The 24345-nt window shown below is 40.8% G+C and overlaps 1 protein-coding gene across 2 annotated transcripts; it reads left to right on the forward strand.

Annotated features, from left to right (window-relative positions):
- Positions 1–1969: 1969 nt before the first annotated feature.
- GTPBP10 (GTP binding protein 10) lies at positions 1970–23903 on the forward strand. 2 transcript variants are annotated; one of them, XM_005282412.5, is made up of 10 exons: positions 1970–2128; positions 2677–2870; positions 2966–3057; positions 4191–4335; positions 11446–11519; positions 12695–12747; positions 16491–16598; positions 17077–17154; positions 19002–19125; positions 21897–23903. In XM_005282412.5, the coding sequence occupies exons 1-10, from the start codon at positions 2096–2098 to the stop codon at positions 22097–22099; spliced, it is 1104 nt and encodes a 367-aa protein (XP_005282469.2). In that variant the 5' UTR covers positions 1970–2095; the 3' UTR covers positions 22100–23903. The 2 variants fall into 2 exon arrangements, with proteins under 2 accessions (XP_005282469.2, XP_042717162.2); XM_042861228.2 differs by having other exon boundaries at positions 1990–2128; positions 2693–2870.
- The last annotated feature ends 442 nt before the right edge of the window (positions 23904–24345 follow it).

Genomic DNA, 24345 nt, shown 5'->3' on the forward strand with positions numbered 1-24345 from the left:
TAGGGTGACCAGATGTCCCGATTTTATAGGGACAGTCCCGATTTTTGGGTCTTTTTCTTATATAGGCTCCTATTACCCCCCACCCCCGTCCCGATTTTTCACCCTTGCTGTCTGGTCACCCTAGTTGAAAACCACAGGCCTGGAAGTGTAGAAGTCTGGATTCTATTATTGATTCTCCCTTAAACTTTTTTTTTAATAAAATATTAAATATAAATTATGGAAAAGGGTAGTTTAGTAAATACAAGAAAAGTTATATTACCCTAATTAATTTATCTTAGTGTAGAAAATATTTATAACTAGCTTTTTACATAAAGATATCACCCTAACTTCATTCTGTGATGAGAAAAATGAAAATTATAGGGAAAACACAAGGAGTCTGGTGGCACCTTAAAGACTAACAGATTTATTTGGGCATAAGCTTTCGTGGGTAAAAACCTCACTTCTTCAGATGACACACACAGGAATTAAGTTATGTATTATATTAACCACTTTGAACACGTGGTTCCCAACTCTGAAGAGTCCTATGCCAAGAAAAGAGACAGAGAAAAACATAATGTTTAAAATGTTGTTAAAACTGTGGGAAGACGATAGGATGGATCAAGAATTTATAAAAGGCTTTAGTCTCGGCGCTAGACATAAGCAGACTAAGCAATTGCTTAGGGCCTCCAGTAACTCAAGGCGGCCCCGTATTCACTTTTTATTATTATTAAAGCTACAAGTCGGCCACAAAGGTCACAGATTCCATGATTTTACGTGACCTCCATGAGTTCAGCTTCAGGCAGTGGGACTGGAGCTGTCAGCCCTAGGCAGCGGGGCTTCGGCTGTCAGTGTTGTGTATAGGGGGCCCCCAAAATATTCCTGCTTCGAGCCCCTAATGAGCTAGCACTGCCTCTGATGGGCTTTTAGGCTTTTCACATCTAGGACAAATATAGTAGTAATCAGTACTTCCAACCATCGAAGTCAGGACCTATTAATATATTCACTGAAGACTGTCTTTGTGATGAAGAAGCAGAAGCTTTCTATATATTTCTTTAGGGGGGAAATCTCCCACTGAACAATAGCACTGCTGCAGCTCTGGCAACGGTACCATATGTGTGAGTGAAAGCCTAGAGGCATTTTTACCACAACATTGGCTTGGTGGGCACAGGCTTTTTTACCACCTTATCTAACCCTGCCTTGAGAAGATGATGGTCAAAATCTCTGTGTCCTATCTATATGCCAGTGTTACCACTGCTGAAACTGCGCTGGTGGGAGATTTCCCAAAGACTAGTGTAAACATGGCCTGTACAGTGTGCTTGTCGCTGCTAGAAGCAGCCTGGCCCAGTTTCACTCATGGGAGCTATTGTTCTTTGGGCATAAGCTTTTGTGAGTAAAAAACCCACTTCTTCAGATGCATGGAGTCCATGCATCTGAAGAAGTGAGTTTTTTACCCACGAAAGCTTACACCCAAATAAATCTTTTAGTCTTTTAAGGTGCCACCGGACCCCTTGTTGTTTTTGTGGATACAGACTAACACAGCTACCCTGATACTTGATTGTTCTTTGGGGGGATTTAGGTTTAAATATGCTTCCCGGCTCTTTGGGCTCTGGTCAAGTGAAAAATTCACTCTGCTGCTTGGGAGGAGGGATTTTGTGATCTGAGACAATTACACATTCCACCTTCCTTTTAACACTCTCGCCCACTGCCAGTGAGCAGCCAGGGGCGAACCCACAACATCCCGAGGGCTAAACACTTATTCCCCTTGTACCTCACTGTTCCTGCCCCACTGATCCCCTTCACACCGTCCCTCCCTGCCCCCGCGTACACCCCCTCACGCTGACCCTTCGCCATTCCCCTCCCCCCCACCCCACAGCGCACTATTCCGCCTGCCCATCTCCCTTCACTCCGGCAACACCCCCTCGTCGCTCTGGGCCTGTCCCTCTCTCCCCACCCATCCTCCACACGCTGCCCCGCCCGCCCCTACGCACACACCGCCCCTCCCTTGGGGCGGGCTGAGCCGCCGCACGCGCCTCTCTACGTCACGACGTCAGCGGCTACGCTCGCTCGTCACCTCGCGTCCCTGCTTCTAGGCCCGGGCTGAGGGGCCCTGGCCAACATGGTGTGGGGGAGCCGCCCGCTGCTCCGGAAGGTCAGCGCGCCGCGAGCCCCGTGGCGGCCGCGGGGAGGGGACAGTCCCCGGCCGGAGTCTGGGGGCGGAGCTCCCCGTGTGAGCGGGGCTGGGGGTGGCGAAGAGGCGCAGCCTCTGGCGGGGGAAGGGGTCTGGGCCGACTGGCCACGCTCGCTCGCTGGGGGTCCCACGCCTTGCTCCCCCTTCCCCCGCTCGTTAATAGCGCCCAGGCGGATCCCGCCGTCCAGCCCAGGGCATGGTTTGCTGGGGAGCCCCCAGAGCCTGCGGCCGGGCTGCGGTGGGCTCAGCGTTGCATTTACAAATCCTCCCGGCGCTGGGGCTAGGAGAGCTGGGCTTGCTAGGCGGCCTTGGCAAGCCGCCGCCAGTTCCTTCTCACAACCTGCCCTGGAGCAGGGGAGGCAACTCAGGCGTTAGTTTCCTGAATTATTTTTTCACTGACACTTGGTATGATCATGTCATCTTGCCAGGGCTGGTGCTTGGGAGCTTAGTGTGTGAAAGGCAGGTGGGATAAATATGAAACACCAATTTAACACTTCTTATGTTGTTAGTATGGCAACTTTATAGATGATCTGAGAATCTATGTGAAAGGAGGAACTGGTGGAATGGGGTATCCTCGCTTGGGTGGAGAAGGAGGGAGAGGCGGTGATGTCTGGCTTGTAGCCAAAGAAAAAATTACCTTAAAGAGAACTAAAGACAGATTTCCCCAGAAACGCTTTGTAGCTGGAGCAGGAGCCAACAGTAGGTAAGGACGTATTATGTCCTGATTTATATTGTTGAACATTTGTAACCTGAAAGAAAAATACCCCTTAAGACTTTTTAATGTCTAACTTTTTGTAGTGTTCTTGCACTGAAAGGTGAAAAGGGAACAGATTGTGAAGTTGATGTGCCTCTGGGAATTTCAGTTACTTCCTGTGATGGGAAACAGATTGGTAAGAACCTTTATTTTTCTTTTATTTTGAGATAGCAGAAAATAAGGCAGTTAGTGCACCCAGCAAACTTGGTGTGTCACTCTTCAGACCAAAGGCTCTTGTGAGATGGTTTATCTTTAAGACAAAATAGAAGGATTTATTGTTTATTGAGACAAATGTGGGGAGACAGAATCACATGTGGGAGACTTCTGATATTGGAGGCTCCTTCCAAAAGCATAGTTATAATTAATTTTGTATCACCAAATAATAGTGCCAGGAACATGTTCTCACAACAAGATTTAAAGGCTGGAAGCCAGGTTGGTTTTACAGTGAGCCATTGAATTACTGCGTGACCTTGGAAAAGTTACTTGTCCACTTTGTACCTCAGTTATTTGAACTATAAAACTGGCTGAGTTTCAACATCTCTGGGATTACCTAAAATAATTATTTTTTTTAAACTATTGAAAGTAACTACTGTATCTAGAACAGTGAAAAGAATTTCACAGATTATCAGTGCAAGGCTCCTGAAATGGCCGTTTCTTAAACTAGAACCTTGAAGTTAGAGAGCACTCTTCTTTTTGTAGTTTTCAGAGTTTTTATTTATTTCTTTTTGGTTAAGTGTTAAGCAGCATTTAAGTATGATGTAGGTAATGTGACAGAATTCTCAAGTTTAAAGTATTTTTTGACTAACAAGCGATTATAGCCATGGCTAAAAATCTCAAAACTACTGATATGTGCAGCTTTTCTTGGTTTAACCCACATCCAACTACATGATACTTTTAAGTGGTCAACATCACCACATTGTAATACTTTGGGAGATATAGTATATTGAGCTTACGTGCGATTAGTGTTGCTTTATATTTGGAATCATGTGCTTGTTAGTATCAACTACCATTTTGACTATACTGTGTATTCATTTTCTAGGGATAACTCCAAAGAGAAACTCTACCTAATGTAGTTATTCGGTGTTAGGAGTTGAAATATCTGACTCTTAACAAAGAGACATGCATCATGCCCATCAGTCCAAGGGGTTTATATAGAAACTAGTGGAAATCCTCCCCTCCTTTCATTGACAGCAGTTTTACCTGGTAATTGAGAATCTTAACTGTTGTACAACAGCTATATATTTTCTAACTAGTGATTTTATTTTTCAGGAGAACTTAATAAAGCAGGAGAGAGAATACTGGTAGCTCGTGGAGGTATTGGTGGCTGTTTGGTTACAAATTTCTTGCCTTTGAAAGGCCAGATACAAACAGTTCATCTTGATTTGAAACTTATAGCAGATGTTGGTTTAGTTGGGTGAGTACTGGAATCTGTTATCTGTGAATTGAACATTTAGGAGTATAATTTAAAGTAATGCACTTCAAATGAGGTGGGAAGGGGAATACATGTGAATTGAATTCTACCCCTTTTTTAAAAATCTCATGACTGAGCCTCAAACTGCTACTTGATTTTTGCTGTTAAAATGAATGATGAGAATGAATTACTCATGGTTGGATGAATGCAGGGCCATTGGTCTGAATCCAGGTGAGGTGGTTGATGACATTACACGGCTGTTCAGTAGTATATGTGGGTACGTCTATACTTACCTCCGTGTCTGGCGGTAAGCAATCTATCTTCTGGGATCGATTTATCGCGTCTTATCTAGACGCGATAAATCGATCCCGGAAGTGCTCGCCTTCGACGCCGTTACTCCTGCTCCACGAGAGGAGTACGCGGAGTCGACAGGGGAGCCTGCCTGCCATGTCTGGACCCGCGGTAAGTTTGAACTAAGATACTTCGACTTCAGCTACGTTATTCACGTAGCTGAAGTTGCGTATCTTAGTTTGAAGTGGGGGGTTAGTGTGGACCAGGCCTGTTAAATGAATTGGGAATCTCCCCTAGTGGACTGGTAGCTGTATTGCAAAAATTGCCATTACCAACCCAGTACTGGCACAAGTGGATCTCCTTAATATTTATTTTTTTGGCATCACTATTAAAACTAGACATGGAATCTGCTCTTTTAGAAAAGCATCCTTGCATATTGTTAGGGGAGTATGGAAAACTTTGAACTATGGCCCTTCAGTTTCATTTGCATTTAATCTAGTACTTTTCACTGCCATTGATTAAAAAAGAAACCAATTAAAAATTTGTTTTCTTAGGAAATCTGAAGAAAAGCATCTAATGCACTAAAACCACGCAAACACTGTTTATTAAGAACTCATTAGGTTTTTTTTCCCTATACCTTGTGCACAGTGAGTTACTGTTAACGTTTTTATGGGTGCATAATGAACAAAGTACTTCTAGATGGAAATGTGCAGATATGTTTACATTGGATGTTTGAAAACTTGAAAGTCAGGTTGATATTTTGCTAGCCATCTTCAAGGGTTGTGTTTCAAAACAGGGTCGCTTGGCTTCAGTCCTACAAACACTGTGCATGTGAGTAATTTTACGCATTCAAGGAGTCATACTGAGCTCAGTAAGATTCCTTATGTGTATAATTCTTTGCAGAGTTTTATATGTGAAAAATCTAAATATTAGATGGTTTGGACTGCCGCATGAATACCTATAGTTACTAATGCCACAAACTTTTTAAAATATTGTTCTCCTTACTTTCTTGAAGACATAAGAAGCTGGTCTTTGTTTTAATATTTGAGACATAAAAATTCCCTGACAAATTATGTATTGTGAATAACAGGAAGAAGAAGAATATATGTTAGTAGTCTGCATCTGTGCCACTTAGTATTCAGAGGCCATGTCTCTTTATACCAGGGGTCTCAAACACGCGGGCAACATGTGGCCCGCGGAGTTATTTCCTGCTGCAGCCAAGCTCCCCCTCCCCGCCGCCCCCTCAACTCACCGCGTCCCCTCTCCTCTGCCAACCTCCAGGCACTTCCCGCCGCCAAACAGCTGTTTGGTGGCGCTTAGGCTTTCCAGGAGGGAGAGGGGAGGAGGCGGAGAAGGGGTGGGGACTTTGGGGAAGGGGTTGGAATGGGGGTGGGGAAGGGGTGGGAAGAGGGCAGGGCAGGGGCAGGGCCTCATGAATGGGGTGGAGTGAGGCAGGGGCAGGGGGGCTTTTGTATCCTTACACATAGAGGTGTCAGTGATGTGGCCCTCAGGCCAATGTACTCATGTGGCGCTCGTGGTGATTTGAGTTTCAGATCCCTGCTTTATACTGCAAAATATCATATGGCACAGTAACTTATAAATGTATTTATTTCGGATGTGTGGCATTCAAGCACAAAAACTTAGAGAACAACTCATGATTCATGGTAGGCTTTGTATTAAGATCTGAAGAGATGTCTTTTTTTTTTAAATGTGAATTCTATTAAATGGATTTGCAGGTGTCTGTGTATACAAATGAAAACGCACTAGTTAGTGTCACTTGAGTTTCTGATCTGAGGTCAATTTCAGTTTTAGGCTGTCATGTTTTAACACAGTGCTACAATGTACTGTAGTGGAATGCATTTGTTTAAACTAGGACCATTGTTTAAAATTCTTATGCCAGATCTCTTGGTCTTAGGTTTTGTAAAAGCTGGGGGCGGGGGAGGGGTTACAAATCCTAAATTTTGGTTCATATTTGAGCTGACAAGTTTTCATTAAAAATATAGAAAGAATGATTATTAATGAAGATTGTTTCCTAGCCAAAATTGTGAGTCAAACTCTGATATCCTGTTAGTGCCTGTACTTTGATCTTTTCTTTGAGTATGTTGCTTTTACTTCAGCATATACACAATAAAGTGCTTTGCTATTAGATCAGACTAAGAAATCTTATCCTCTTGAGAGAGGATCATCAGGTCTGGGTACAGACTGTGAGGTACAAGAAAGGTTGCAATTGAGCTTCAAAGAGATACGTCGAGCCTTGATAGAAATAAAATACTTCCTTGAAGAAATGGAAGGAGTAACATTCTGAATTGTCTATATGACTTCTTCCATCATCAGAGAGCATTAAATTACCTTCATTAACTTTCCTATTATAAAAAAGTCATTGTTTCTTCCATTGTAAGGATGGTGAATTGACCTCAGATCAGAAATTCAAGTGAAACTAACTAGTGCGTTTTCATTTGTATACACAGCATGGTGAATTCCTCAACCAATAATGCATTACTGGGTGATAAAGAAAAATGCCTCTGTGGGCTGGCAGACTGCAAGAACATAGTCCTATTTTTAATCGCAGTTCCATACTACCCCCCATAGATTCCTAACCTTCACACATTTTTGGTCAGGTGACTTTTTAATATCTATTTAGGAACTTGTTTATCATAGATTTAGTATTGTAGTGAAATATAGTGCAGTGTGATGGTCTGCAAATTTGACTTAAACCAAGATCCCTTATGAACTCCTCCTTCTATTGAGTGACTGGGAACTGTGTTCTGTTCCTGTGGCCATGTTTGAGGTTTGATTTGGAGTAAGGCACCTACCTCTGTTTTGTAACTCAATTTAATCATGGGTCAAATGAGATTAAAGGCACTAGACATTCAAAATAACCATTTTGAAAAGGGTTATTTCTAACTCTTAAGTGTGGGTCTGTTCTGTAAAGAATGTAAGGGGAAAATGGCACTTCCTAACTCGGAAGACCAGTTTGCTGTCTGTGTTCAGTTGTTGCTGCTTTCTTGTGTGAAAAAGGTTTGGGGAACATGGGCGGCATTGCTATAGTTAGCGCCTTGCATAATCAACTGAGATCTCGGAGCATGAAGTAGGGGGTGTGTGTGTTTGTTTGTTCTTCTGGTTCACTCATCAATAACAATACCTATCCCTTATATAGTGCCTTTCATCAGTAGATCTAAAAGCACGTCACAGCCTTTAATGGATGTATCCTCACAATACCCCTGGGACATAGGGAAGTAATATTATCCGTCTTTTTCAGGGGGGAGATATGGTGCACAGAATCTGTGACTTGCCCAAGATCACACTGGAAATGTGTAAAATTAACAGAATTGTTAACTTAGTTCCAATTTCATGACCACCTGTAGAACTGTATTATCTTCAATCATGTACTCAGTTATATCTGTGCAACCCTGCAAAAGGCAGTAGTAGCAAAAGTGCAAATGAAGGTGGCATTTGACTTGTAGAATCTTCTATTATTAGAATGATACATGTATCAGAAAGAACACCACTTAAATTTCAGCTACCAGGCTGAGTTTGCAAGGCTATCAAATAGAAAAAAATCTTTCTAATTTTCAAATGAGCAGTCGGGTATAAAAATCAGACACACAGAACCTCATAATGCCTTTTTAACTAAGCCCCTTTGGAGAGTAGAATGTCACTTAAAGCTGTTACACATGAAATTCGTCACATTTTCAGCTATTTCATGCTCAGACCTCAGGAGCACTGTTGAGTTTACAGGGACGGATAACCGCTTGGTTAAAATAATATAATGACATGGTCCAGTAAACTAAGTTTCCCTGTAAATTCATAGATTCATAGATTCTAGGACTGGAAGGGACCTCGAGAGGTCATCGAGTCCAGTCCCCTGCCCGCATGGTAGGACCAAATACTGTCTAGACCATCCCTGATAGACATTTATCTAACCTACTCTTAAATATCTCCAGAGATGGAGATTCCACAACCTCCCTAGGCGATTTATTCCAGTGTTTAACCACCCTGACAGTTAGGAACTTTTTCCTAATGTCCAACCTAGACCTCCCTTGCTGCTGAACAATGAGTTCATCCCTGAAACCTTCAGAAAGTCTTTTTAATTTTTCTGCATTCTTCTAAACAGTTGTAATGGTTTTCAAAATGGTGAAAAAAGAAAGTTTGTATACAACATTTACTGTCTGAATTACAGAAACCTAGAGGTCCCGGCCAAGATTACACTTACAAAATTTGCAGATGACGATGCGGGGGGTGGGTTACAAGCACATTAGAGGACAGGATTAGAATTCAAAATGACCTTGATACACTGGAGAACTGGTCTGAAATCAACAAGATGAAACAACTTGAAAGAGACAAGTACAAAGTAGGTTTCAGAGTAGCAGCCGTGATAGACTGTATCTGCAAAAACAGGAGTACTTGTGGCACCTTAGAGACTAACAAATATATTTGAGCATAAGCTTTCGTGGGCTACAGCCCACTTCTTCGGATGCATAGAATAGAAGAAGTGGGCTGTAGCCCACGAAAGCTTATGCTCAGATAAATTTGTTAGTCTCTAAGGTGCCACAAGTACTTCAAAGTACTATGCTTAGGAAGGAAAAACTAAATGTACAGATTCAAAACTGAGAATAACTAGATAGGCAGTGTTTTAGTGAATCTCAAATTGAATGAGTCGTCAATGTGATGCTGTTGCAAAAAAAAAAAAAGGCAATGGGATATATTAGCAAGAGTGTTGTACATAAGACATGGAGGGTAACTGTTCTTGTATAGTCTGCACTGGCAAGGCCTCAGCTGGAATAGTGTCCTGTTTTGGACACCACACCTTAAGAAAGATGTGGACAAATTGGAGAGAATCCCGAGGAGAGCAACAAAAATGCCAAGAGGTTTAGAAAACATGAGGAAAGATTTAAAGAACTGGGCCTGTTTCTTCTAGAGAAGAGAAGGCTGAAGGAGGCCTGGCAACAGTCTTGGAATATGTAAAAGGTTGTTATAAGGAGGGTGGTGATAAAATATTCAAGTCCACCAAGGATAGGACAAGAAATAATTGACTTAATTTTCACCAAGGCAGATGTAGATTTGATTTCAGGATAAGCTTTCTAAGGATAATTAAGCACTGGAACAGGTTGCCTAGGAAATCCCCATCACTGGAAGTTTTTAAGAACAGGTTAGACAGACACCCGTCAGGGATGGTCTAGGTATACTTAACGCTGCCTCAGTGAAGGGGAATGGACTAGAACACATCAAGAGGTCACTTGCAGCACTACATCTCTGAGGCCTAAGATCAGGGCCCCATTGCACTAGGCGCGGTGCAAGTACATACTAAGGCCTGGTCTACCCTACGGGGTTAGGTCGAATTTAGATGCATTAGGTTGATTTAAAAATGAATGCATCCACACAACCAACCCCATTCCGTCGACCTAAAGGGCTCTTAAAATCTATTTCTGTACTCTTTCCCCAGCAAGGGAAGTAGCACTAAAATTGACTTTGCTGGGTCGAATGTGGAGTAGTGCAGATGCAAATTGACGGTATTGGCCTCTGGGAGTTATCCCAGAGTGCTCCATTGTGAGCGCTCTGGACAGCACTTTGAACTCCAATGCACTAGCCAGGTACGCTGGAAAAGCCCCAAGAACTTTTGAATTTCCTTTCCTGTTTGTTCAGTGTGGCGAACTCAGCAACACAGGTGACCATGCAGTCCCCACAGAATCGTAGAGCGTATAATGTTTCTACGCTCCCCCTATCATCTCCATCCCTGAGGTTATCGCAGATTAGAAGGCGGGAAAAAATGCACTCGCGGACATGATGAAGCATCTGTTGGAGCTGCAGAAAAGCCAACAAGACACAGACCCCCTACTGAATCCACTGTATAACCGCCTCCCCTCCTCCCCATGTTCCATAACCTCCTCGCCCAGATGCCCAAGAATGGGGGGCACGGAGGAGAGGCTCCAGGCAGCCAGCCACTCCATTGCAGAGGATGGCCCAAGCAGCAGAAGGCTGTCATTCAAACAGTTGGATTTTTTTAGTGTGGCTACAATAATCATTGTGGCCTTGTCCTTCCCTCCTCCCCCACCCCACCCGGGCTACCTTGTCCATTATCTAATTTTTTTTTAAAAAATTGAGAGAGAATGCATCGTTTCAAAACAATAGTTACTTTATTTCGAAGGGTGGAGGGTGGTTGGCTTACAGGGAATTAAAATCAACAAAGGGGGTGGGTTTGCATCAAGGAGAAACCCACACAACTGTCACACCAAAGCCTGGCCAGTCATGAAACTGGTTTTCAAAGCCCCTCTGATGCGCGGCACACCTTGCTGTACTCTTCTAATCGCCCTGGTGTCTGGCGCGAAATGATAGTCTGCTGTTGCTTTCATGGAGGGAGGGGCGACTGACGACATGTACCCAAAACCACCCGCAACAGTGTTTTTCCTCATCAGGCATTGGGAGCTTAACCCAGAATTCCAATGTGCAGCGGAGACTGTGGGAACTGTGGGATAGCTACCTACAGTGCACCGCTCCGTAAGTCGATGCTAGCCATGATAGTGAGGACGCACTCCGCCAACTTAGTGTGGACGTACGCAATCGACTGTATACAATCGATTTTGAAAAATCGACTTCTATAAAATCAACCTAATTTCATAGTGTAGACATACCCTAACAGACAGTTCCTGCCCCAAAGGGTTTATTAATTTGGGGGGAGGAGGAAGATGCCCACTTTAGATTGTCAGAAACAGAAAAATAATAGAATTATATATTGCCAGTGTTGTTCTTTTAACTCAGTAGTAACTCATATGCAAGTGTGACGTAAATAGTTATTCATTGTGTAAATCTCAACTTTCCTTATAGATTTCCAAATGCAGGAAAATCCTCTTTGCTAAGCAAGATTTCTCTTGCCAAACCTCAGATTGCAGATTATCCTTGTAAGTACAAACTGTATTATTTTTCATTGCTGTAACATTATTTGAGAACGTAAGCCTTTCCTATGGCTTGACTGAACAACTTTTAGAAAAGAACTGGAGAGTAGGAACTGCCTACAGTTGCTGGGCTACAGATGTTATCTCCCAAATATCATTACTCTCTTTGCCTTTATCTCAGTTCTTTCACACCTCATAAGAGACAGCAAGAAAGACAGGTGGCTTCCCTGGAGCACCATTATTGTGGCACTCTGTTCCTGTTACAAAAGATTCATGTGAAAACAGAAGTAAGTTCTGTGGCACTAAGTCTAAAGCATGATCGAAGTAGTGAAGAGGCCACAACTATAGAGATTTGTTTTTAGTTTTTAGTTTTGTGAGCTCAGTGTCCTGGGAGGACAAAAAGCAAAAATTGAAATAGTAGCTGCTGTGTGATCAACATGGTTAGGGTTGATAAAAGCAATGAGAGAAAAGTTAGTGGTGTTGGCCTAATTTTCAACAGTGGTCTTAATTTTCAAAAGAGGTTTGGTTGATATTTACTAGGATTCATATCTGTTACATTATACCATAGTACGTTCTGATGTAACTTCATAATGTCATTCATATAAATACATTATAATCAGGGCCGGCTCTAGGCACCAGCAAAACAAGCTGGTGGTTGGGGCGGCACATTTTTAGGGACGGCATTCTGGCGCGGGCCATGCCGCCCCTAAAAATGTGCCCCGGCCGCCCTAACTCACCTCCGCTGCTGCCGCTCGCGCACCGCTGCTCGCCCTCCCTCCCAGGCTCTCAAACCCGGGAAGGAGGGGGAGATCCCGAGCGGCCACGGCGTGCAAAACCGCTGATTCGCGTGCCGCGGCCGCTCGGGATCTCCCCCTCCCTCCCTCCTAGGCTTGAGAGCCTGGGGGGAGGAGGCAGGGCTGGGGATTTGGGGAAGGGGCAGAGTTGAGGTGGGGTCGGGGGTGGGGTAAGAAAAAAATTGGGGGGGGTGGGGGGACGGCCAAAATTGTTTTTGCTTGGGGCGGCAAAAATCCTAGAGCCGGCCCTGATTGTAATGGAAATGTTCCAAAGGAAGGCATGAGAGTACTTAGGTCCAATAGATAAGGAGAGGCATGAAGGTTTTATAATGTTAAGCACTGTATGTTAAAAGTGACTTTCTTTTCTTTCTTGTCCTGCCCATCCAGTCACAACATTAAAACCTGAACTGGGAAAGATCATGTATCCAGATTACAAGCAGGTTGGTATTGAAAAGCAATTTAATTTGTTATACATTTGGGTATAACGGCTAGTTAGATTCATGTCATTACAACCTTTCATCTTCTGCAATGGAGCTTAATCCTGAATCACACTTTCAAATATCTATATTTTCTTTGCTTAAGGATGTTACTGCAATATTTTCTACGCCAATAGTTAATGGCGCAAAAATGGAGAAAGTAAAGACGGTTCCCACTTCTGTTTCCCTTAACAGAGGGAACCAGTATTCTGTAGTAACCGACTAATAGTTTATCATCAAAATGTGATTAGCTTTCTTCTCCACCTTTTTTTCATATCTAACAAATGAGTTTCTCTAAGTTATTGAATATAGAGATACTAAAAAATACAGAAGTACCCAGTATTTAGCATGAAACAAAACTGCAACCTTTTTGTCATCAAAGGAAATCCCAAATGGTCAATGCCTTTTAGAACTAAAAAAAATTCTGGCTTGAGAGTTGCCAGCTTTTATCTCCAAACTTGAGTTGACTATGCAGTAATTTGGCATATAATAGGCTCATTTCTGTGATTAGGGGAGGCAGAAAATTGGATAACGATTTTCATTCAAAATGGGTATGAGTTTTAATGGCATTCCTTAGGAAACAGTAGAAACATGTGGGTTTCATTTGTTTTTATTACCAAGTTAAGCATTTCAGTAACATTTTTGTATGGTAATGCGTGCGTGTAAACATGTGTGATGTGACACAAATTGTGACAGAATTCACCTAGATTTAAAAAAACCCTCTGAATTTCAGATTACTCAGGGTGTATTCTTATGAATAATTGTTCTGGAAATATGAAGAGCCACAGCTTCAAAATGCAAGGGAGACTTTTTAATGTGTAGATTTTTATAATGATTTAATTAGCATCTTAGGAAAAATACTCTTTACAAACCAGTGGACTAAGAGCTTCAGAGCCAGTTGTTCATCATCTGAGTAACAAAACACCCTTGTATTTTAGTTTCTTGTATATTACAAGAAACTATTACATTACGTTGATTTCATGTCACGTGTACTCCAAAGAGCAGGCAAAAAAAATTTACTATGTGTGCCTACTTCATTTTTCCCATCTCTCCACAATCTCCTTCTCTGGGCCTTAATTTTACATTCTGATCTCAAACTTGTCAACTCAAGTTTGGTGTGAAGGTCCTGTTGAAGTAATTGGGATTGCACAAGATTCCCTGCCTCTGGGTTCTAATGCAGGATCAGACACCATGTTCATGTAGGACATTCACACATTTTGCTTTTTCAAGCTTGTATCTTTGATGTGTAAAAATATGAGACACACGCAGTACTGTGCTTGTCATTCCAAGATTAAAGATGCTCATCAAAGATTTCTGATGACTTAACCACAAGAGCAAAGTTCTAAGATGTTAAAAGAGGAAAAGTGCTTTTTTTCCTTTCAGAAACAGGAATGAAGCAACTATCTTAGAGGACTCAGCAGTCCTCTAATCTTTTTATTTAAACTGCCATGAAATGACTGAAAAATTTAAATATTGTACTTCCTGTATCTACTGTTTCCCTGGAAGCTGATATCAACAGGTCACTGTTAAAGGATTGGAAAAATTAAAATATATATTTTAGTAATTGATCACTTCATGCCTGCTCAAAAAATTATCTTGGTTAATTTAATATGAGCAAATATCTATCACGTCTATTTTCTTGTTGCCTACTTTCAACGTAGCTTATATACAAATAGAATTAACTGGTGGTATAGTATGTTGGTATCCTGTGCACCCCCCACTCCCACTGACTTCACAACAGGGCTTAGCACCTTGCACGATCAAGCCCTAAATGCCACCAAAGGGGTATATGTAAATTTCTTGATTTTTTTTTTTTTTTTTTTTTTTTTTTTTTAAATAGTGGAGTAAGTACCCTCGTGTTACCTACAAAAACATGTTTATATAATAAACTGTCCCTTTCATCTCTTGCATATTTTGTTGTTGTTTGTTGTTTTTTATTGTTAGAGAAATACAGGAAAAGCAGAGAATTTTGATTTTTCAGCTGCAACTATTGGGTTACAGGAAACAAAACTGAAGCAACCATGAAGCAAAAATTAAACTTTGTCCGGCTATATTTTGGTTGCTATTTGTTTTTAAAGGGTAATCTTATTTCTGATTGGTCCTACTACTACTTGTTTATTCATGGAAATTGTTAGTTTATAAACAGCTAAATACTGGGAATTGGCAATTTTAAACAGGTAACTAACTACAGTTGATTTTTAGTCCCTAGCGTATTGGTTAAACTAGTTTATAAAATGGGCATTATCAAGTAAATAAATCTGTCAGGCCCAGATTTTCCAGGTGTACAGACCTTCATTTTGCCTGCACAAATTTGGACTAACTATCCTGCTAATTGAAAATCCCGTAGAATATTTGTACATCCCTGTAAGTCTCCCAGTATTGTGAATAGATAAGAACAAAAGTCTGCCCTTTCATGGACATGCACAAGCCCCAGTAGGAATTGTGCACACATCTAAAGGCAAAATGTGTCCCTGAATTTGGAGATTAAATTGGCAACTTTTAATAATTTTGAGAAGAAATCAAAACAAGATAGGCCTTTGCTGCAAATAACAGGATCTGTTTTTAATCACAAAAAGGAACTGATCTGCCAGGAATCAGTAACTTATTTTCAATGGCACATCCTCTACCAAGTGGATAATTACATATCTCCAAGGATGACTTTTTTTTTTCTAGTCTGTCAATTATTAGATACCAGCAACAGTTTATTTGCTTGTATAAGTAATTTGTTTTATTTGATAGGGAGGAAATGTAAAAGTAGAGTGTGATAGTGATATGCTAGTACCACCAAACTCCATCATACTAGAAAATAGATTTTTTTTCCTGTACATTCAACTTCCAGGGATTGTTTAGTATAGGTAGTTGAAACTCTGTAGCCTTTTAATGTATTTCCATGTCTTTTTAGACGGAGAATCCCAAAGCAGGGTTTGACATATTTAGCAAACACCTATTAGCCAGAGGCCAGTATAAAGGTGAGTGAGGGTGGTGTTCACCAGCAAGATATTGGGGCAACATCTTGATAGAAAACCTAGTCATCAGTTGCTGGGAAAAGGCAAGGGTGCAGGGATTCCTGCCAAGTGCTGGCCCTGGGCTCTTTGTCAGGTTTTCGTACTTTATATCAGCCTCTGGCTGTAGGTGTTGGATAGGTTTGAAGCCCTTAGCACTTTTATTTTTCTAGATTGCTGAGAACTAGTAAATATATATAGCAGAACCCCATTTATCTGATCTGATTGGGCCAGATCAGATAATCAAAACTCAGGGAAAAACTGGAGAATGGGGAAAGTGCAGTGCTGCAGCCCCATCTAGTGGCCACAGGAGAGATCACCTCCATTTGGATTGACCAGCTACCATGGACAGCTGGATAATTAATGGAGGGTCAGATAAACAGGGTTCTACTGTAGATGGCTGAGCACCAGTAATGCTGCTTCAGGAGAACAGCAGAAACTTATAGCCCGTTATTTGTCTGCTAAATCAGACTTCTGATGATAGGCTTTAAATGTTTTGCAGTTGCTTGTAAATATTGCCAATGAGCTGGTTCTTACCACTCAAATGGCAACTCTCAGAAATAAGTAGCTATAAAATAAGATCCTCCTAAAATAAGCATCCCCAGAATACTTTTCTGTTTGTTCTTATGTGTAAAGTCATTTGAGATGTTGATTTTTTTAAAAGTACTTTACCTTTTTTTCTGACATCTTCATTTATCTTCCTAGGTCTCAGTAGCCGATCTTCCAGGATTGATTGAAGGTGCACATGCAAACAAAGGAATGGGCCACAAATTCCTCAAGCATGTAGAAAGAACCAAACAGCTTCTCTTTGTAGTAAGTAAATATTATAATTTAAATAACCTGTTAACTTTAGTTTTTTATTCTGCTTAGCTTAGATTTTACTATCCTGAAAACCTAAATTCCTGAGATTTTTATTGCAGCTGGCTTTGGGAAAATACTTCCTTCATAATTGTCTTGTATTATTTTACTCTAGATGCTGTTGTAAACAAATATAATTTTAATATAGTATTTAGACTAGAAATCTAACACAATGATGGGTGTTATGCTGATGAAGGCCATAGAGATACCTAAATAGATCAGAGGCTTTTATAAAGATTGCCTGTTACTCAACAGCATGAAAAGGTTCCTAGCACAGCTCAGACATTAAGTAGCCATTGTGCAACAAGATCCTCTTAAAACAGACCAAAACGCCATTCTTGGGCCTGGATATCTTGAAAAATGGGTGATGGTCCTCTTTCCCCCCCCTCCCCCCCCCCCAATGCTTTTTGTGTAACTTTATAATTCATTTTAGGTTGATATTTCTGGGTTTCGGCTATCTTCAAAAACTCGATTCAGAACAGCTTTTGAAACTATACTGCTTCTAACACAGGTAACTTCCTATCCTTTCAAATGTTGACTCTAATACTGTCTATGTGAAGAAAGAATAGCTAAAACATGTGTAAGCTGACTGCTAGATTAGTAGATAAAGCTACTGAGGATCCAGTGTGGTTGGTTAATCCTTTTTGCTAGCAATCTTAAAAGGCTCGGAACTTTCTAGATGTATTTAAGGCAGATGACAAAACTTTAGACATAGCTGTGTCCTCATTAACTTCTGCTATATCTGTAAGGAAATGCTCCTGAAGGTCAAGCTGCGTGAAGAGCCAGAGCTCTTCAGTCCCCAGATTTAGCTGTCTTTTAGGAAATGGAAAACAGATCATCTGCTAAATCTCTGGCTTTTGCTCTGTCCAAACCATGAGGTAACTGAAGGTATATGTATGCTACAGCAGCACAGCTATGGCACTACAGCTCTGCTGATGTAGTGCCATAAGTGTAGATGCTTTCTACATCAACAGGAAGGGGTTTTTCCATTGTTGCAGTTAGTCCATCTTTGTAAGAGGTAGTAGCTAGGTCAACCAAAGAATTCTTCTGTTGACCAAACTGCATCTACACCAGGAGTTAGGTCAACCTAACTATGATGCTAAGGGTGTGAAACTTATTTCACAGCCTTGAACGACCTAGTCGATCTAATTTCTAAGCGTAGACTAGGCCTGAGTCTTAGGAGCTTGATGAGATATCAGTCTTCAACTTTGCAAAGCTCCATCGCCTTTTGGGGGCCATATGCAGAGTCTCATGGCCTATCCTGCATTCTTCAATTATCCCCACTGACTAAACTCAACTCCATCTTCAAAATCTATTTTTTGCAGTCACTTTCCCCCTCTACTGTTCTGTGACTTCCAATAATTTTTTTCCTGCTTATGCCAATGTACAGTCGTATGCTGTATGATTCACAGTTAGGGATGATACCTTTGATGTAATGACAAGATCTCTCATATGGCATATAAAACTTAAAAATAATAAATTATACAACAATTCCACATCCTAAAAATGTTGTTGCCCTAAGCTTTGTCTCAGAGATTGTCTTCACAGCACAGTTAGCTTAAGTTATAACTCAAGTGTTATCCCTTACTCCACTCCTTTTCACACACAAATCTAGCTCAAATTAAGTGGTGCGTTAAGCTCAAGCTAGCTGGTTTATTGGGGGTAGGTTGAAGCTTGAGTGATGCTCAAGCTAATAATGCAGTGGGAATGCAACAGCTCAATTACAGCAACTTATCCTATCACTCTGTAACTCCAGTGGGCTTGTCTGTATGGTGCAATAGTGCACACTAGAGGGGTGTGAATTCTAATATTTACCAATGTGTTGCACACTTACTGGCCTGTGTCGATCCTGCTCGTGCGCACAGGCAGGGTCTATGTGGGTTAGTAAGCTTGCAACATATTGGTGTGCATTAGAATTCACACTGTACCATGTAGACAAGCCCAGTTTTGAAGCTAGCTAGGCTAGCTTGAGTGCAGTAACTCAAGTGTACCAACTCAAGCTGTGAAGATAAGCCCTGAGAGATTTCTGACCAGTAACTTCAAAAAATTAGTAGATGCTTCTGTATATTATATCTGTTAATACAAATGTGAATAAAAAGAACAAATCTGTCATTCCACCTTACAAGAGAATGAATCGCAATGGTGCAGGCTGTGTACCTACAGTAAATGCCTTTAAATGAGTTGACATTCTCGGACTGTGTGAATACATCAACATTGAGCACATCAGTAGATTTCAGTGCTGTAGTGATTCTTCAGACAGTTAAACAAATGAAAGAGGAAAACATAAAACCAGAAAAATCTGTTTTGAAGTAAAAAAAAATAATAATTTTTACAAAGGCAAATTAACTTTGTTTTAAGGAGCTAGAATTGTACAAAGAAGAGCTTTGGACAAAGCCCGCACTTCTTGCCGTTAATAAAATGGATTTGCCTAATGCACAAGAGAGCTTGAATGAACTTACGAAACAACTACAGAATCCTCAAGGTAAACTAACTTAATGCACAGTAGCTTCTTATTTATAATAAGTAGATTGTAATTTACCTTTGTGAATGTTTGTGGAAGTATCTGTTAGCTGATAATAAATATGTTGAACAAAATAGACTAAGCAGAGAGAGAGTCTTACATTTTAGGTAAAAATGATTTGGAAAGTTTGAGGCCCCCCGTGTCCCTCTTTTTGGCTGCTTGCTCTATCTATTTTTAAACTCTAGGTTCCTGATTGACTTTAGCCAGGAGATCTCAAGTATTACAAAAAGATGGGTATTCACTAAACATTCTGTATGAAAACTTCATTTATAAAGGGTCAGCAGTTGCAAGGTGTGACCATGGTCGCTAGAGGGGCCACACTGAGATTGCCGTTTGCCCTGATTGAGCAAAGAATGGGGCAGACAATCCCCAAAACTGGTGGCTATTCTAATTATTTGATTCACCAAGCTGGCAACAAAACAACTTCTACAGTTCCTTACTGGGTACATAAAAGCCCAAAACACAGCTCCCTTAAAGCAGTCCAGCCCTGGGCCTTCCACCCAGACAGTCTAGTCAAATATGGTGAGGATTACCTAAAATCTTTTTCACCATATCTAAAGTTCTACCAATCCCAAGAGATCAGACACTTTACCCACTAAGTCAATGACTATTTCAGATCTTACCCAAATACATGCTTACCTGCCAATTCTTATTAACTAAACTAAGATTTATTCAAAAAAGAAAAGATCATTAGACAGATATGAGTAAAGGTCTTAGCTCAGTTTCATAGTAGAGATGGTAAGCTGCTGAGTTGCAAAAAGTTCTTTTGGAATCAGTTCCATGGGTTATAATCTGATAGATAGTCCATGTACAGAGTCTGTATAAATTCTTCCATGAGAAATAGCAGGGTAATCAAGACTGGCGCAGGAGACCTCCATCTTGCAACTCAAGCTTTCCTGACCAAACTTAAGCAGATCTGAGATGACAGGATCAGGCCCTAGAGTTCTTTCATAGATCTCTGGCAGGCTACTATAGCCTCTTGACACAGATAACACAGTGGGCATTCCTTGGGTGAAGAATAGGTAATATACATGGCTGCTTGGAAGTCCATTCCTATTTCCTATGTATAAACACGGCCATTAACTACCCAAAGGTTCACTAGTAGTTTATTACAAACTTCAAAGAGAAGTATAGACAATTATATTATTTACACCCAAGTTTCATCTAAATGTTAATATTCCATTTTGATCTCTGAATCAGTAGAACCTAGTAATAGAGAGGAAGAGAAATTTATCTGCAAGCTAATCTGGTTACATTGTTAACATCTAATAAGATATAGGTAAAAACAGATGCATACAATCAGTATCTTCTAATTCCCTAATGATATAAGTTTACGTTTCAAAGCTCTAGTCTATCTAACCTGGCTTTGTTAGCTATTTGTAAGGAATGGCTCTAATTACTATATATATACACTTTTCTAAAATGCCTTTAAAGGTGGAATTTGGCTCATTGAGCCTCCTGGTTGCTTAACCTTTTCTGGCTCAGTATCACATAAGGAAAGAAATGTATTCTTATAAATCTCTTCAGGGCAACATCCTGGGTCCACTGATGTCAATGGCGAAACTCCCATTGACTTCAGTGAGGCCAGGATTTCACCCTAAATCTGTTCAGGATGCAATCATAACTTTGTCCAGTCAGCTGCTCTCTCAGTACTATAAACCCTACTATAAGAGTTTTAGCCCTGTTAGTTGGGGCATACATAGAATTGGGCAAAAGTACTAGTAAATAAACAGTTGTGATAATTCTGGGTTGGCAAGGAGATGTTGGAAATTGAATGAAGCTTATTAGGTCATCTAGTTTAATCAATTACTGAAAAGTGAAGCTTAAAACTAGTCTGTTCCTACATTTAGGAGCCGTATCCTGGTAGTGAATAATAATGTCTGCTGGTTTTGTTGTTCAAGTAGGCAAAAATCCCAGGACAGCAAGACTGAAGCTAAGATCTTCATCTGTGCCTAGTCCCTTTAGGCAGGGTATAAGGCTGGAGGAACAGCCTGGAAAATGCCTTAAAGCCCTGGTTCCGGGTAGGGGAGAATTCTTCCAACACAGGCACAGCGGAAGACAATAAGGTTGTCTTCTGAAGACCTCTTTCCAAGCCCTGTGGCATGGCGGTCATTGTCAGGAGCAGAGCTGCAGTGCTGCAGAGATTTTGGGCAACCTTAAGTAGGCTGCTGTATCTTAGATCACGCACGTACCTGTACCTGTACCTGTCTGAGTTACAGAGGAGTTGCTCTGGCATCCTGGAGCAGATCAGAATTCAAGAAGGGGTTCACACACCTCCCACCTCTGGGCTGAGAGTTCTGTGGTTGCCTCTGAGAGGTGCAGGCTATAATCTCAACCTAGGAGTGAAAGTGCACTATAATGCAAAAATAAAACTGCTATTGCAAGTATTTCTGTTCTAAAACTCTCTCTTTTTAAACTTTGGAGTTTTTCAAAATTTGTTTTGAATTATTCCAGTTACAATATAAAAGGGTGTCAAGTATCAGAGGGGTAGCCGTGTTAGTCTGGATCTGTAAAAAGCAACAGAGTCTCCTGTGGCACCTTAAAGACTCACAGATGTATTGGAGCATAAGCTTTCGTGGGTGAATATCCACTTCGTCAGATGTCATAAAAGGGTATTCTGTTTATTAGTTGAATTTTAGAAGATAGATGAAGTCCCAATTTGGTAAAGTTTTGTGGATGCTTTATGGTATAAAGAAATACTGTGTAATAACTATAAATATGCTCTGTTTCAGACTCTTTACATTTAGTGGAGAAAGAGCTGATTCCACAGAACATCATAAACTTTAAAGATATTATCCCTGTATCTGCACATACTGGAGAAGGAATAGAGGAACTAAAAACCTGTATAAGACAATCACTAGATGAAGAAGCAGAGAAGGAGAATGAAGAATATCAGAAAGAGAAACTTCGTATTTTACAGACTTCAGAAGTATAACATAATTAAAGGAGGGAATCCGTTCTTGGATATTGGATCAATCTTTATGAACATCTGAGTGGATTCTAAATTTGTCTTTTGTCAAGAATACAGTCCTCATGAGATTGAACTCGACTTCATAGTTCTGACTCTATGCCACTATCAATTGAACCTTCTTGTTTTGAAAGCAAATCTGGAATCTTATCTGACACACATTGTAAGAAAGGGGCAATTTAAGAAAACTGTCTAAGAATGTGAAATGAATAATATGCAGATGTACAGTGAATTTTCTATAACAAATACATAGTCTTTTATATAAGTGGAATTTTGTTTTGTTTTGTTCTTAAGCTTATAGGTATTCTTTATTTCTTACCTACACACACCAAAGCCTTAAAGGAGAGTGCTTGAAATTGGGATTTTGCTTGATAATAGACTGAGCATGTAAAATAGTGCATTGTCATGAAGAACATGGTACATTGTAGAAGAGCTTTAGTTTTTTTCTGAAACCCTTTTATCTTTAAAGACAAGTGCTAGGATAATCACTACGCTTATGTGGCCATCAACAAACTGCCCAAATAGTTTCATATTTTTAGTCACTTTGACCATCTGTTTTGGAAGTAGAGATTGGTCAAATAAAAGTACTCACAGAACATCAAGTGCTAAATGGATCTAATATCTTTTTTTTTTTTTAATGCTTCTCAACATATATGAAATATAACCAGAATCATGTGGATCATTTGTTTGTTCTAGGCTTCCATTTTCCCCCCACTGCATAAATTTTCTCTGGTCCCTTAGTGTAGGAAAGACAGGGAGCTTGTTATGCTTTGGTTCTATACTAGCTATCGCCCTAGTAGAGTGGAGAGCAACCTGGGTGCTGCTTTAAACTCTGCCAGCTGGTAAAAATCCCCCAGGGACTGCCTGTTGTGCTGCTGTAGGAGCTGGGCATTCTTTGCACCAGGGGAAACTTCCAACAGGGATGTGGGCATTCTCTAGTGCTTGGGGGCTGCGGTTGAGTGGAGCAGAGAATCTGGCCTGCACTCAAACATCACTTAGTATTTGGTTATCTTATGAATAGTGCCCTACCAAATTCACAGTCCCATTTTGATCAATTTCACAACTAGATGGTTTTAAAATTGGCCAATTTCACGTTTTCAGCTGTTTATGCCTGAAATTTCAAGGTATTGTAACTGTGGGGCTCCCAACCCAAAAGGTATCCAGAAGTGGGTTTGACTTTCTCTCCCCCTCACCCCCTCCTTCCCCTTGAGCTGCCATGCAAGGCAAGGAAAAGTCCTGTTCCTCCCCAGCCCAGCGGGACTTGCAGCTCGGAGCCCCCTGGCTGGGCTGCTCCCAGCAGCAAGGGGGAGATCTGATTTCATGGTCTGACATGTTTTTCATGGCCCTGAAATTGGTAGGGCCCCACTTATGAATTGGTGGAAATCTGAATTGAGGCATAGGAGAGAGGCTGATGTGGGGGCATGGAAGAGCAGGGCCTACTACAGACCTGTCATTTTCATTTGTACTCTCACCTGCTGGGTTCTGCTGTTCTCTGCTCACAGAAGTAGAGGAAGGCATGGGGCTAGAACTACCTTCATATGACAGAGGGGTAGAAGATTAAGTAAAAATGACCAAGATCTCACAAGTCCCAATTCACATCCCCTGTCTTAATTGTGATACACACTTCCTCCTTTTACTTAAAAGTGGGTAGGTCATGTATCTAAGAAAAGAGTGAGCATCCTATCTTGGGAAAGAACTGTGCATGGCTGAGAGGGAGTTGATGTTCCAAGTTTTGTATAATGAATGAACATTAAATGTTACTAAAAAGCAACTAGTACCCCATTGTACAATATGTCATCCACTTCAAAGATCTACTATAATGTTTCCAAAGGCAAAATTAATACCGGATTCATCAGACTTAATATTTTTATATTCTAGTAAAATCCTCTCTAAATTTAAAAGAAATTACTAGGAAGGAAGCCATAATTTACTCATTGTTATCCAATTCTTTTATACTGATGAACTTTTAATACTTCACTAATTGCATTTCCTCATTATTGGGCTAAATCAATGTTTTCAATGGGAGCTGAACATTGCAGCACAGACTTGCTGTTGTATTTACTTCACTGCAGGGTGCAGAATATTGTTTTACAAACAGACCTTGTAGCTTGTTCAGACATGACTGACTGGGACCCACACAAGGGTGTGAATGACGACTGCTCAAAGCCATATTCTGGTAAACCATTTAGACCTTATTTGTGATGTACAGTGGG

This window comes from Chrysemys picta, chromosome 2 (assembly GCF_011386835.1).
Source record: "Chrysemys picta bellii isolate R12L10 chromosome 2, ASM1138683v2, whole genome shotgun sequence".
NCBI classification, from domain to species: domain Eukaryota; kingdom Metazoa; phylum Chordata; order Testudines; family Emydidae; genus Chrysemys; species Chrysemys picta.